The sequence below is a fragment of the Notamacropus eugenii genome, chromosome 4 (genome assembly GCF_028372415.1).
Source record: "Notamacropus eugenii isolate mMacEug1 chromosome 4, mMacEug1.pri_v2, whole genome shotgun sequence".
In the NCBI taxonomy this organism is placed as follows: Eukaryota; Metazoa; Chordata; class Mammalia; order Diprotodontia; family Macropodidae; genus Notamacropus; species Notamacropus eugenii.
In genome coordinates this window covers 88,162,177-88,176,704 of record NC_092875.1, presented here as the reverse complement: position 1 = coordinate 88,176,704, position 14,528 = coordinate 88,162,177, and the positions used below count along the sequence as shown (strand labels likewise).

General features: G+C 41.9%; 1 protein-coding gene and 1 pseudogene across 1 annotated transcript in view; both read right to left on the bottom strand.

The window, feature by feature from the left end:
* Positions 1-14,528, bottom strand: part of LOC140500325 (uncharacterized) — a 49,867-nt gene that overhangs the window by 9,480 nt on the left and 25,859 nt on the right. The window contains exons 3-5 of the mRNA XM_072602796.1: positions 7,308-7,421; positions 4,258-5,217; positions 2,661-2,664 (exon numbers count right to left, since the gene is read on the bottom strand). Coding sequence (XP_072458897.1) covers positions 2,661-2,664; positions 4,258-5,217; positions 7,308-7,421 — 1,078 coding nt within the window. The remainder of the gene's footprint in view (positions 1-2,660; positions 2,665-4,257; positions 5,218-7,307; positions 7,422-14,528) is intronic.
* On the bottom strand, positions 12,322-13,753 carry LOC140500322 (ADP-ribose pyrophosphatase, mitochondrial pseudogene; annotated as a pseudogene).

The window sequence follows — 14,528 nt, the reverse complement described above, 5'->3', positions numbered from 1 at the left end:
CAAAGCCAGGCTTCCCAGGATTCTGGGAGGCTCAAATGCTCAGGTAAAGAGCTTTGCAAAAGGGCGGATCTCATTTTACCCTGCTTTGCAGACCCTTCGGGTTTTTGTGGTGGTTTTTACAAACTGAAGGTTTATGGCAACCCTGCCACTAGCAAGTCTGTCAGAGCCATTTTTCCAACAGCCCGCGCTCACCTCCCATCCCTGGGTCACACTTGGATAAGTCTCACATTTCAAACATTATATCTGCTGGTGATTTATAATCAGTGAGTGATCTTTGATGTTACTATTGTATTGTTTGGGGTTGCCACTATACCTTTAAGATGGCAAACTGAATTGATAAATGTTGTGTGTGTTCTCACTACTCCACTGACCATCCATTCCCTGTCTTCCTCCCTCTCCTTGGGCCTCCTGATTCCCTGAAACATACTATTTAAATTAGGTCAACAAATAACCCTACAATAGCCTCGAAGTGTTCAAGGAAAAGGAGGTCAGTCTAGGCCCAAACTTTCACTATTGTTTTATTTTAAGAAATTACCCACAGCCACCCCAACCTTCAGTAAACACCTCCCTGATCAGTCAGCAGCCATCTAGCACGGAGCAAATAGATTAGGGCTTGCTGAAGGCTCCGGTGATGATCAGCATTTTTTTAGTAATAAATATTTTAAATTAAGGTATATATATTTTTAGACATACTATTGAACACTTAATAGACTAATATAATTTTTATATGCACTGGGAAATAAAATTCGTGTGACTCACTTTGTGATAGTCACTCTTCTTCAGTGGTACGGAACTGAACCCACAATATCTAACCTGTAAGCAAAGCAACTGGTAGACAGATGTGAGTGGTGAGATGTTGTGGATAATTGATTTGAGGACTTGAATGGTGGAGGCTTTCGCTGTCAGTGACTGGAGGTACTGTGCCAGGGGATGGTACGATGACCCCTTTTCTGGGACCCTTCAAATGGGCATTTTTTGCTCCAGGTTGTTACACTGTACTCAAGAGAAAGGATGGGGCCATGGGAGAATGGGCTGTATGTCAGGACAATTAGTAGAGAAGGCTTGTTCCTCCATTCCCAAAAGTTGCAGACAATATGCCTCCAGTAACTGCAGTTGGATTGGCCACTGATTTCTCTTTCCCTGACAATCTTGGAGAAATGGGGGCCAAGAGATTATGTATTATCCTGTCCCCTGTTCTTAGTACCCTAGAACCTGATACAAATTTACCTTGAGCACTACTAGTCTTACCAGTAGGAAGTGTGATTTTTTTAGGTTCATTAAGTACCCTCTTCCTCAAAATCTTCCCTGTTGATAGAGGACTAACATTACCTTAAGAGAAGACAGCCATTCGTCCAACAATTTTAATTGAACATTCATTCAAATTTCAGAAACTTCCTCAGAGAGGTAGGTAGTCAACTGAAACTCATTACTGTTAAGGAACATTAAGGAGTCTCCTGAACTTATCTTTTGGAACTGCCATGTTTTCCAAAAGTACTGGACCCAGAGTATGCCCTGAGTGTCAAAGGGAAAGACCCCACACACACACTCTGAGCTGATACAACTTGTGATTTGCACCCCAAGCTGAACTCCCTGTGTCTTTGGGAGTCAGGGCAGATGCCACTCAGTCTGCACCAGGCTGAGAAATTACTTGTGCATCTGAGACCCTTGTAAATAAGCAGACCCTGCTATCTTCATGGTCTAGCTAGCAGTTTCCAAGGGAAAAGAATGTGGCTTTTGCCATTGCCTCGCTCTTCCCCTTTGGGAGAGGTTTTATCCTTTACCCACCTTTACTGCACCTTTCCTCCTCCCATGCCATTTCCCCTTTGGAGATTTCTGGTACCTCCTCCTCCTTTTGTCATACTGTTATAAATATGCAAACTTCTGTATGAATTGTGAACTCTTTGCTCTGGCTTTGGGTTCCACTTACATGCTCGTTTCTCTTGTAATAAATCTAGTTGCAACACAATGTCTCATCAACTTGTGATATTGTTTTTTTGGTTAACATTACCAATACCATATCATTAACAGACATAGTATTGGAGAGAATATTGAAATTCTCTTCAAATACCTCATCCTGAGTTCTCAAAGGCCATGTCAGTGAATGGAAACTCTGGTTATGTCCTATCAAGCTGGGAAAGCTTTAACTAAAGCTCCAGAGACAGACTGCTATTTGAGGATAAATTTACCTATGAGTGGACAAATCATCACCATTAGGCTGATCATTTCAGAGAATTTTTCATCCATCTTAACTCCTCAAACATAATGGGGTTACAGTCTGAGTCAGTGAAAAAAAGGACCTAAAGAAATAAAAAGTCTTTCAAGGCATCAAAGATACTGACACAGCTTGGACTCTCCACTGACTTGTTCCAAGAAACTAGAGAACTAAGGTTCTATTTAATTTTTACAGAATCAAATCCCTGCACTTAGCAGAGTGCCTGGCACATGATAGGCTCTTCATTCCGCACCGCTGTACCTCTCTGATCTTCTTTATCATGCCCCTTAGTCAAGTGCCTTCTCTCCCCTTCTTCCTCCCTCCCCCTTTTCGGACTCCCTTTAGATTACAAGCTCTCTGAAGGCAGGAACTCCCTTTTTGTATTTGTATTCCCAGCACTTAGCACAGCGTCTGGCATACAACAGGCTCTTAATAAACATTTGCTGACTTGGCTAGGTGACTGATTGAAGTGCCACGTTGCAAGTTACCTTAGTCCAACTTGGTCCCTGAAAGGTTGTTCTTCCAGCGCAGCTTTAATACTTCCAATGATAGTGAACTCATTACAATTTCACTGCCAAACAACTCTGCTTGTTAGACAGTTCTAGCTTTATGTTGGGCTGGAATCTAATATTTCTGTGGTCCTCCCTTTGAAGGAAACCTTTTTCTTTTCCACATAAAAAACATTCATACTTAAAAGTGATCATATGCTTTCACTTTCTATGCTAAACATTCCCAGCTTCTTCAACTATTCCATATGTAAGTGGCATGGTTCCCATCCCCTTCCTCATCCTGGTGTCTGGTTGCTGCAGACTAGAAATAAAATTCCCAGGTCATAAATAAATTGCACAACAGTAGAAGTCTCGTTTTAACAAAGAACGTCTTCAATGTACAGAGGCCTTTCAAACAGTAATTTTTATGTCCTGACTGATAGCCCAAAATAACAGTATTTAATTATTTTTTGTTTCAGCTTCCAGGACAACACAAGAACTGATCCAAAAGAGGTGTGCTGCAGAGTGTGAAAAGAATACTGGACTCAGCATTAAGACCTGAGTACCAACTCCAAGGAAGATTCCTGGCTCTGATACTCACTAGCCAGGACTAACTTATACATTAAGGCTCTTACCATTCTGAAAGCTCCAGAGCGCTATGGTTCAATTTAATATTATAAGCATTTAATGCATGTAGATTTACCAAGGCTAACTAAATTTTTCCCAAATTTATTATATTCCCTGGATTACTCTCTGCTGCAATCATGGTGCTAAAGAATACAGACTCAAATAATCAGTGAAGGCTTGCCTGTATTCACTATATTCACAATATTTGTTTTATGTGTGAAATGAGAGGGCTGGACCAGGTGACCTCTAAAGCACCATAAATCAGATTCCATGAATCTATTAATTCTCTTGTAATAATATTAACTGATATTTCTAGAGTGCTTTAAGGTTTGCCAAACATCTTACATAACCTTATCTCATGGGACCCTCACAAAAACCCTGTTTAGTATGTACTAATGGTAATATAGTGTCCCAATTTAGAGGATGATGGAAGAGGGTCAGGAGATCAGGTGACTTTCCTATGGTTACAGGTGGGGCACATGTCACAGGTGGGACTTGAACCTGGGTCTTTTCTGCCTCCAAGTCCAACTCTCTCCACACACCATGCTGCTTCTTTCATGGTGAGTAGAGAGAGCTCTAACAACATATTTTCAGTCATTATGGCTCAAATTTTTCTACTACTATAAATTTTTCTGTGTGAATTCTCTGATAGGTTTTAAGTTGAGAGGCCTAAATAAAAGTTTTTCCACAGTGTTGACCTTTATAGAATTTCTGTCCAGCATGAGTGGTCTGGTGCCGAATAAGGTTTGAGCTTCGACTAAAGGCTTTCCCACACTGAACACACCTATAGAGTTTCTCCCCTGTATGGATTCTCTGATGCTGAATAAGGTGTGAGCTCTGACTGAAAGCTTTACTGCATTCATTCCATTTATAGCATTTGTCTCCAATACTGTGAGTTCTCTGATGTTGAATTAAGTCGTGAATTCAAGCAAAAAGTTTTACCACATTCTTCACAACCATAAGGTTTCGCTCCAGTATGAATTCTCTGATGTTGAGCAAGATGTGAACTACAAACGAAACCTTTCCCACATTCGCTACATTCATAGGGTTTCTCTCCAGTATGAATTCTCCGGTGTAGAATAAGATGTGAGCTCTGACTGAAGGCTTTGCCACATTCCTCACATCCATAGGGTTTCTCACCTGTGTGGATCCTTTGATGCTGGGTAAGATGGGAGCTCGAACTGAAGCCTTTCCCACATTCATGACATCTGTAAGGTTTCTCTCCTGTATGGATCCTCTGATGCTGAGCAAGATGTGAGATGCAACTGAAGCTTTTTCCACAGTCATTACATTCATAGGGTTCCTCTCCAGTGTGAGTTCTCAGATGCTGAACAAGGTTTGAGTTTCTACTGAAGCCTTTGGGACATTTATTACACTTATAAGGTTTTTCTCCAGTGTGAGTTCTTTGATGTCTAAGGAGCTGTGAGCTACAACCAAAGTTTTTCCCACATTTATCACATATATAAGGTTTTTCACCAGTATGAATTTGCTGATGTTGGATAAGGTCAGAATTGTATTTAAATCTTTTCCCACAGATATCACATCTATGGGTTCTGTCTCCTATAGTATTGCTTTTTTGTATGACAAAGTTTAAGTTAAGATGGAAATTTCTCCTAAATTCCTTACATTCTTGAGGCTGTTCTCTTATAGGAAGGTCTTTGTGGGTCATAAGCACTTCCCAATCTCTCTCCTTGGAGAAGGATTTCTTTGAAATCTCTATACAGTTTCTCTGTCTCTGCAGCTGTCGCTCAGATTCCCAATCTTCTCCAAAATCAGGTTCCTGAGAAATATCCCCTAGGAAAATTTCTAGGATTGTTTCATGGGATTTTTCATCTTCTAAAATTTCCTCTTTTTCATTATGCTGTTTGTTCTCAGTCTTTATTTTGCAATCTAAAATATTAAAACAAAAACATTATCACCAAAATAAATTCCTAACTAGATTAATAACCATTAATGAGGAGTAGAACCTACGAAATAAAAATATTATTATTTCCACTCCACTATGAATAGGAGCAAGTCACACCAAAACTAGGTGAGCTATGACAAGGATAGTTAGATGAGGGAGTGAGATATTTGACCAAATGAACACAGTGGTAGAAAAGGTGAAAATGAGGAGAAAAAAGAATGAAGATGATACTAAGGACAGAGACAGATATTTTCTGGAATAGAAAAAGGGTGCTATGTGTATATTGGGATGGAGAGTGGATGGGGAGATTCAGGAAAGTCATGAGAAGAGTGGCTGCGTAGGTAGATTAAACTTCTTAAAGCAAAGCAGTTTATGAAGGTGGCACAAGGAATGAGATCCCAAAGGCAAGGAAAAGCATATGTCTCTAGGCCAGGCTCAAGGTACTCACATCACTGGGCTATTATGTGAGGAGAAGCATAGAGACAGTAGTTCCTTTCTTTCTTCCCAATATCACTTCCCAGATATTCCTGATAATGATGTAACCACCTTTTCTGTGGCACAATTTCCAAGAACCATTCCAGAATCACAGGTTCTCAAAGGTGCAAAGGGGCTCAGAAGCTGTCTATGATAACTCGTTCCAAAACCCGTTCTGCGATATCTCCAACAATGAGTCATATGATCTCCACTTGAAAATCTTCAGTGGAAGGGAACCACCTGCCTCCTGAGGCAGCCCATTCCACTTCTGTATAACTCTAATTGTTAGGAAGGTTTTCCGGAAATCAAGCTGAAATCTGCTGTCCCCCTTCTGGCCTCTGGATTTGTTCAGTCAGAGGGCTGCACTTGAGAACCTAGAGGGCCATATGTGGCCTTGAGGCCATAGGTTCCACACCTATGGTTTAATCCAATACCCCTATTTTAGAGATGAGAGACCTGTCCCAAGTTCACACAGGGAGTAAAGAGCAGAATCAGAATGCAAATCCAGGCCCTCTGACTCCAAATCCAATGGCCTTTTCTCTAATGATGAGGCTTTCAGGCCACTCCCTCCATATACCCCAAATTCCCTAATCTCAGTCCCTTACACTTTTCACTACAAATCACAAACCCACAAAATGTTATTCATTTCTGTTCAAATGAATGTAGCACTGTGGTGGAATGGAAAGAACACTGGCATGAACTTGTAAGAGTTGAGTTCAAATTTTGGCTCTTCTATATACTAGCTGCAACTCTCTGAAAGTAAGCTTCTCTGCGCCTCAGTTTCCTCATTCATAAAATGGAGATAATTAGCCCTCCCTACCTCTCCTTACAGGAGTGTTATAAAGAAAGAACTCTGTAGTTCTTAAGGCGTTATGTAAACGTGAGTTATTATTATGAGTACTGCCATGTCTCTCTACATCTAGCAAATACTCCAGAAATCATTTTAATTGTTTATCTTTGTCCAAGATACCTTGGACTACACGTTCCACCATCAGCTCATATTTAAAATGGTAATGATATACTTGTTTATCATCCTTCCACACCCTCATTTATACCCATGAACTTCTGAACAGCTACTTTGTTCAGCGAATGAGTTACCAAATCCCATCTACGCTCTCAAAAACATCACTCTTATCTATCCCTTTCCCTCTGGCCTTACCCAAGCAATAATTCTGAAAACTCATATGTCTTTAAAGAAATACCAAATCACCATGTGTACCATCTTACTGAATTATTATGACCCATTTTATGGGATCATATACCTTCCTTGCCAGCTGTGTCTGCGTGATTTCTAGAATCACCCTTTCCCAGTTCTGGCTGGCTTTAATCCACTCCTTCCTTATCGATATCTGTAGTTGCTTTTTTGTGCCCAAGATCTTGACTAGCCTTATCCTAAGGTTCCCTGGTCATTCTCATTTCCCTCATTCTTTCATTCACACGTCTACTTTCTGCTGCCTCAAGCACTGCTATCCAAAGCTACTTAAGTACAGTGACCCTTGTTCTCATTTAAAACCTTCTATAGCAAAGTCCTCTGCCCAAGGTTGAGAATTTTTGAAGATAATTTGCATATGTAGATCCCAGTACCTATTCTCTCCCTCACCTGAGTTAAAGCCTTTTGGGATGCCTTGGTCCTCAGTTCCTTGTAGATCCAGGACCCATGGTTCTTCCCCTCGTTCCAGCTGGGAGATCAGCTCAGGTTTAGAGACTGGGAATTCTGCTCATAGGCAAAAAAATAAAATATGGTGGTTTGTTCTGAGAATTCAAAGTTACATTAGGGCTCAGTACTGACACCTATTTGTGTAGAAAGTATGGAGGAAGGTAAGGAATATCCAGAGAGGCTAGACTGGAAGGCAGATGGGAATAGGCAGGGCTCTGAAAGGAACATCCTCCAGAGAGGTAAATAGGAACTAAAATACTGAAGTAAAAGAGTTGAGGAACTTAGCCCTGGACAATTCATTTATCTGGTCCCTCTCTCATAGGACCACATAGAAGAAAAAAACAAACCAGCTCCCATTAAAAGGGCCATTATTACTGAAAACCTGGGATAGTCTACATGGTGGAATTTCCTTTAGGAAACTCAGAGAATGGGGAAGGGGATGCCTTTGAGAGACGTAAGGAAACTGTCCATTTATGTCTTTGCTGGGATCAGATCAGTCACCTGAGAACACAGAACCAGGAATAACTTATCTCTGGGTCCAAAAGAGATGAGGAAGCTCTTATCCATGAGAAAGAGCTCATCAAAGCACTTCATAAATCCCAGAAATATAACTCCAGAGGAGGGCGGAAGGCCTCTGGGGGAAGAAGGAAGGTTTTGAAGCAAGTCCTTACTCAGCAATGTCATATTCCCATAATTCTCCAGCATCACATTCAGATAGAGGTTCTTCTGGCAAGAGTCCAGATGTTTCCATTCCTTCCTTGTAAAATACACAGCCACATCCTCAAAGGTCAGGGACTCCTGAAAGAGTAAATTCTGTTGCTCCAAGGATAATCCCACTCCTCCATCCTTCAATGAAAACCGACAGAGTTGATAACCTCAGGAAAGGGACAGTATGAGGGGAAGCAGAGCAGGGTGCTGACAATATTTATTTACACTAAATGGATTTATATTTACAAGGCTAGCACTTCATTTTCACTAGGTACTATAGTGAGAATTTGAGTAGGTACCACCATGTGTCTTACTTTGAATACACAGTCTAAACTATTAAGCTTTTCCAGGAATGGTTAAGTAGGAGTCAAGAATCCTCTATCTATAAAAAAAATTTTTTTAAATCATAAAAACAACAAACTAAAAAACAAAAACAAGAAAGTGATATTCAAGTGAGACAACAATCTGGCTGTCTAATTTATATTTTCATAGATCATAGATTTAGAGCTGGAAAGGGCCTCAGAGTTCCAATCCCCTAATCTTCAAGGGAAAAAACCTGAGAAACTGATGAGTTAAATGTCGTGCCCAGGGCCATACAGTGTCTGAGAAAAGGATTTGAACCTAAGTCATACTGACTTCAAGTCCAGTGCTCTGTCAATCAATCAAATCAACAAACATTTATTAAGCCCATACTATGTGCCTAGCACTGTTCTAAGTGCTGAGGATGTGAAAAAAGGCAAAAACACGCCCTGCCCTCAAGAAATTCACATCCTAATAGGGAAGACAACTTACAAACAACTGCATACAAACAAGATCATTGTTCAATCATTTGTCAGTCATGTCTAACATTTTGTGACCCCATTTGGGGTTTTCTTGGCAGAGATACTGGAGTGGTTTGCCATTTCCTTCTCCAACTCATTTTACAGATAAGGAAACTGAGGCAAGAAGGGTTAATTGACTTGCCCAGTGTCACACAGCTAGGAAATGTCTGAGGCCACATTTAAACTCAGGAAGATGAGTGTTCCTGACTCCAGGTCAGGTACTCTATTTACTGTACCACCTAGCTACCCCAACAAACAAGACAGATACATGGAAAAGTGGAGGCAATCTCAGGTAGGGGACAAGGAAAAGTCTTTTGTAGAAGAAAGTAGGATTTGAGCTGAGACCTGAAGGAAGTCAGAAGAGCCAGGAGGCATGGAGGTGGAATGAGAGCATTCCAGGATTAGCAGACAGACAGTGAAAAGGCACAAGTGTCCTGTCCAAGGAACAACAAGGCCGGTACTGTTGGATTGTAGAATACATGAAAGGGAGTAGAGTTTAAGACTGGAGAGGTGGGAAGGGGCCAGACTGTGAAAGGCTTAAAATTCCAAACAAAGGGCTTTTACATTTGATCTTGAGGTAGAAGGGAATTGCTAGAGATTTATGAAAAGGACAGTAGCATGGTTCTGAGCTGTACTTTAGGACTAGTGTGGGGAGAGACTTGAGACAGAGAGAGCAAGCAGAAGGCTACTGTGTGTAATACTCCAGTACTGTGGTAATAATGAGTGGGATAGGTTTAGTGAAGACTTCTCAGATTGTAATTCTTCTCCCAGGGGTGAGGTAAGACCTAGAGGCTCAAGGTTACAATATTTTTAGAATAGAATAGTTCCATATAAGCATATAAAACTGTGTAGTGTATTAGGGTCTCAATGATTGGATAAAACTTACATAATTCCTCGATGTCTTCATTTCAAAAGGGATTGGTTAGATTTCATGTCTAGAATGTAAGATCATATTCTCAGCTAATGAGGATAATGGTCAGTGGGGGAGGAGGGACTTGCATTAGTGTCTATATAAATCACTGCCTTTTCTTTGTCTTTGTCTTTCCTTCTCCAGATGAACTGGTATAGGATTGTCCCGCTTCTCGAGAATCTAGTAAATAAACTTTCTGTCATCACTTTGAGAGGCCTCTGAGTAATTAATTTAAGTAGGGACCTGAGCCATCCCACACAATAAGGACTTGTCCTAGGGCGACAGCTGCATCAGAGGACAGAAGAAACTGTATATGAAAAATGTTGTGAATGTTAGAAATGACAGGACTTGGAAGGAGATTGGGTATGGGAGGTAAGAATGAGTGTGTCTATGGGACATCCAATTCAAAATGTCCAATACACACCTGGAAATAGGAGAATGGAAGTCAGGAGAGAGGTTAGGGCAAAATAAATAGATCTGTATGTCTGCAATACAGATGATGATTGACCCCACAGGGGCTGAGGAGATCACCAGCAAGAAGACTAACTAAATAGTGTGATACAACATGGCACCCTGGAGAGACTGATCATGTGGTCAAAGAATTAGAGATTTAGATAGACTAGATTTTGTTTGAAAACATTTTGAAAAGAAAAAATGCCTCTTTATTAGCACATTATCCCATTCTGGAAGATGACAAAAAAATCATACTTTGAACAATAATTCAGTGGAGTAAGGAAACTGAATGACCAACCTGAGAAGGATTGGCATCTGAATTAAACCAACATGGTCAATAAGGATAAAAGCAATGAAAACAAAGCCGTATTCACCAAGAAAACATTATGAAAAGTTGTAGAAAGACAGGCATACTAATGCACTGCTCATGGCACTGTGAATTGCTGTAACTACTCTGAAAATCAATCTGGAATTATGCAAAGACAGTGAACTGTCCCTATTTCTAGTCAGAGATTCCATTAGTAGGTATATACCCCAAGGATATCAATGACACACAAAAAAGAGTTTATGGATTCAAGGACTTGAAAACTATACATCAAAATGCTGTGCATAATTTTTGAAAACCTAAAGAAAAATGTCAGAAAGAGGAGAAGCAGCATGTGGCAAAAGCTTTCTCTCTAGCTCTACAGCTCCAAACTCCTTTGTCAGCCAGAGAAAGGAAGGTGGTTATATTCTTAGAAAGTTTTAATATATATTCTTCTGTCAGAAGACTAGAGAGAATAATTTCCTCAATTCTTACTTTTACGGTTTCAGACTGCTGAATCTGACCTTTCTTTTTCTTGTATTCAGCAAAGATTTCCAAGATTGTCTTACGATTTCTCTTTTACTTGGTATAAAACCTGGTCTTTATTTTTACCTTGATTTAGGTAGAAAGTGACCTGAGACTAAGAGCTCTCATGAGTTCCTTCCCAATTTTTCTTGACTCAGAGCAGGCATTCTTAATTTTTGTCTTTGTCATGGACACCTTTGGCAGTCTGGTGAAGGCCATGGATCCCTCAGAATAATATATTTAAATGCATAAAATAAAATACAAAGGATTGCAAAGTAAATCAATTGCATCAAAAAAGAGCTACTAAAAATTCTTTTTAAAAGAGAGAGCATGAACAGAAAGGCTGTTTTATTAAGTGCCTACTACGTACAAAACATTGTGCTCAGCATGAGGGGAGATAGGAAAATAAGGCCCCTGGTCTCAAGACAAGATTTAATTCAAGAAGATTTATGAAGCATCCATTATATACGAGGCCCTGTGTTCTGTGCTGGAGATACAAAGACAAGATGAAATCATCCCAACCTGAAGAATTTCTATTCCACTGACTACATTCTGGTGAATGCCAGCTCACCAACTTGTACTCTTCAGCACCAAACCTTCAATCGTCCTCACCTTAAATACCCCTCATTTCTTTATACAGAAAAGGTGCCTATATCTCATGCCTTGAGTCATAGATGATAACAAGTCCAACTCCCATATTTGCAGATGAGGAAACTGAGGCCCAGAGAGATTAAACAACTTGTCCAAGAACACAAAAGCAGAGTAAATCTGAAAGTCAGGATGTGAATCTAAATTCAGAGATCACAGGATCATGGACTTAGAGCTGGAAGGGTCTTAGAGGTCACTGAGTCCAGCTCCCTCATTTTTTTTTTTTTTAAATTACTCAATTCCTAGACAAGTTTTTATTGAGAAGAATTGTCTAAAATGGAAACAATGTGAGCTCTGGTTCTCACCATTCACGAAAAGAATAACTAGAATTTTTTCATAAAATTGATCCTTTTAAAGTCAGGAATGCCCAGAAATGTTCAGTTCTTAAAAGCAGCTTCCACATGGTTACCCAAAGCTAAATTGAAGTAGATATACAAAAGGAATTAGGCTTTATTAGAAGACTCTCCAATGATGTCGCAGCAACACTCCAAGCTTTGAGTGCAGAAACAGCAAGAGGGAAGGAATGGCAGGAAAGAACCAGCCAACCCAGCTGGGAAGAAAGTGGAGAAGACAGTCATCAGGCACATATTCACTCAGTCAGTCACGTCTTTATTTAGGTCTGTAAGTCTCCAAAAAGCAGCAGTAACTTAATTTGGTTTAAGCCATGCCTAAATATAACATGTAGAGAAGACTACTTCTTACATTCCTCTTCTCCAACCCAGAAAGCTTTTCTTCTCTTTAAGCATCCACTCTATTTCTATCACACCCATGATGTAAACACACTCAAACACAATTTCAGAAATGAATAAAACCACCATCTCTCTAATTCTCTAACTCACATTCTGTGCCCTCCACCACTGTTCATCTGAAGACCTGAAATCTACATGGAGATTCTTCAGCCATCATCCAGGGCAGCCCGGGGCTGAGTCCACACCCCAGTGAGCTCCTCGCTTCTCAGCCACAAGTTTGATGAACTGGGAATGACTGGCATAAAGCTTGAGCTTGTCACTGATGTCCACCCATCTCACTTTCCCAGCATCATCTCCTGCTTCCAGAGCCAGATTATCCATTGTCTCACCCGTTTCATCGTGATAGTTCACAGCTTCTGTCTCCATCCATGCATTATCAGTGTTTCGAGGATCATCCACATATCCTTTATAAAGCACTAAATGTTCTTGGCTGAAGAGTTTGTGGAGCTGCTCCTCCATCTCCTGCTTCTCAGCACTGGATTTCTGTAAGGAGTTCATAGCTTCTTCACCAAACTCTCGTTTTAACGTAGCACTGATTTTCTCTCCTGGATCCACCATCCCCCCTGGGATTGCCCATTCTCCACAATCTTTCCTTTTGATTGCTACACACTGTAAGATATTTTTCCCAGAATGAGGGTGAATGACTTTATTTCCACTGCTGTCCCTTTTCCACTAGCTGTGTGACGCTGGGCAAGTCACTTCGCCCTGTTTGCCTCAGGTTCCTCATCTATAAAATGACCTGGTAATGATGGGATCTGCAGCATGGTTCGGGCCCCAACGTCCCAAAAGTCCTCGGCCCATCAGTCCTGTCCGCCCTGCTGGATTTCTAGGTCGTCCATTTTCAATCTCATACAAGCCATTCTGGCTCTTTCGTTCAACATGTCCATCCTTTCCATTAAACTTCGGAGAAAAATTCCTCTCACTGATCTGTGGATCTGCCCACATGGGTCCAGCCAAGGCAGAGACGGCAGCATATCCCACGGGGTTACACTCCTGCCACTCAACAAGCCAGCCCACTTTCTCACTGGGGACCTGACTACGTTCAGCTTTTGAACCTGGATAAGGTGACGTTCGAGCCTTGTGGTGGGAATTTTCATCAGCACCATTTGAAGCCGACATAATGACTGGGCTTTGATGGAACAGATGTGATGGAAATGAACTGCTGTAGGGCGGCCCTCGGCCCGGAAGCTGCAGAGGAGCCGAGCCCGGCCGACCCAGGGCAGGCTCGCACTGAGACACGCGGTAGCTAGGGCCATCGGCGTCCCGGACGCGCTTCGGGGGGCTAGGCCGCTCGGGCTGCCGGGGCGGCCCGACAGGGGGCGGGGGCCCGGCCGCTCTGCAGCCCCTGCGCGGGGGCGGGCTCCTCCTCTATCTCCGTCACACCTGCTCGGCGGCGGCCACGCGGGCGGAGACCCCCAGGCGGCTCCGGGGGTTCCTAGGGCAGCCCAGCCTCGCGGCCGGGGAAGCGCCCGCGACCCCCGCCCTCTTGGCGACCTCACGGCCCGACCCCCCCCCCCCTCATTTTACTGATGAGGAAACTAAAGCCCAGGGAGGTTAAGGGTTTTGTCCAGGGTCACACAGCTAATAAGGGACTAAGGGAGGATTTGAACCCAGGCCTTCTTGACTCCAAACTCAGTTCTCTATCCACTAGAGCAGGGATGGGGAACCTGTGGCTTTAAGGCCACATGTAGCCCTCTAGGTCCTTGAGTGTGGCCTTTTGACCGAATGCAAATTTCACAGAACAAATCCTTTTATTAAGGGGGTTCCCCACCCCTACACTAGACCATGATGTCCTTCCACTAATAAAATTTGGTGGCTGAGCAGAGGAGCTTATTCCAATTTCCCTATTTACCCTTTCATACCAGAACAGAGGGTAGGGAACACATGCTCTGGTATATAACACAGCTGCCTCACAACTTCACCGTCCCAGCTCTGCTATATTTTAGAGGATGGGGTAAGAAGTATCCAGGCTGCAAAGACCAAGACAGAAACCCCTACTCTGAGCTCCAAACCACATAGGAAGCTACTTTTATTTTAATAAATACT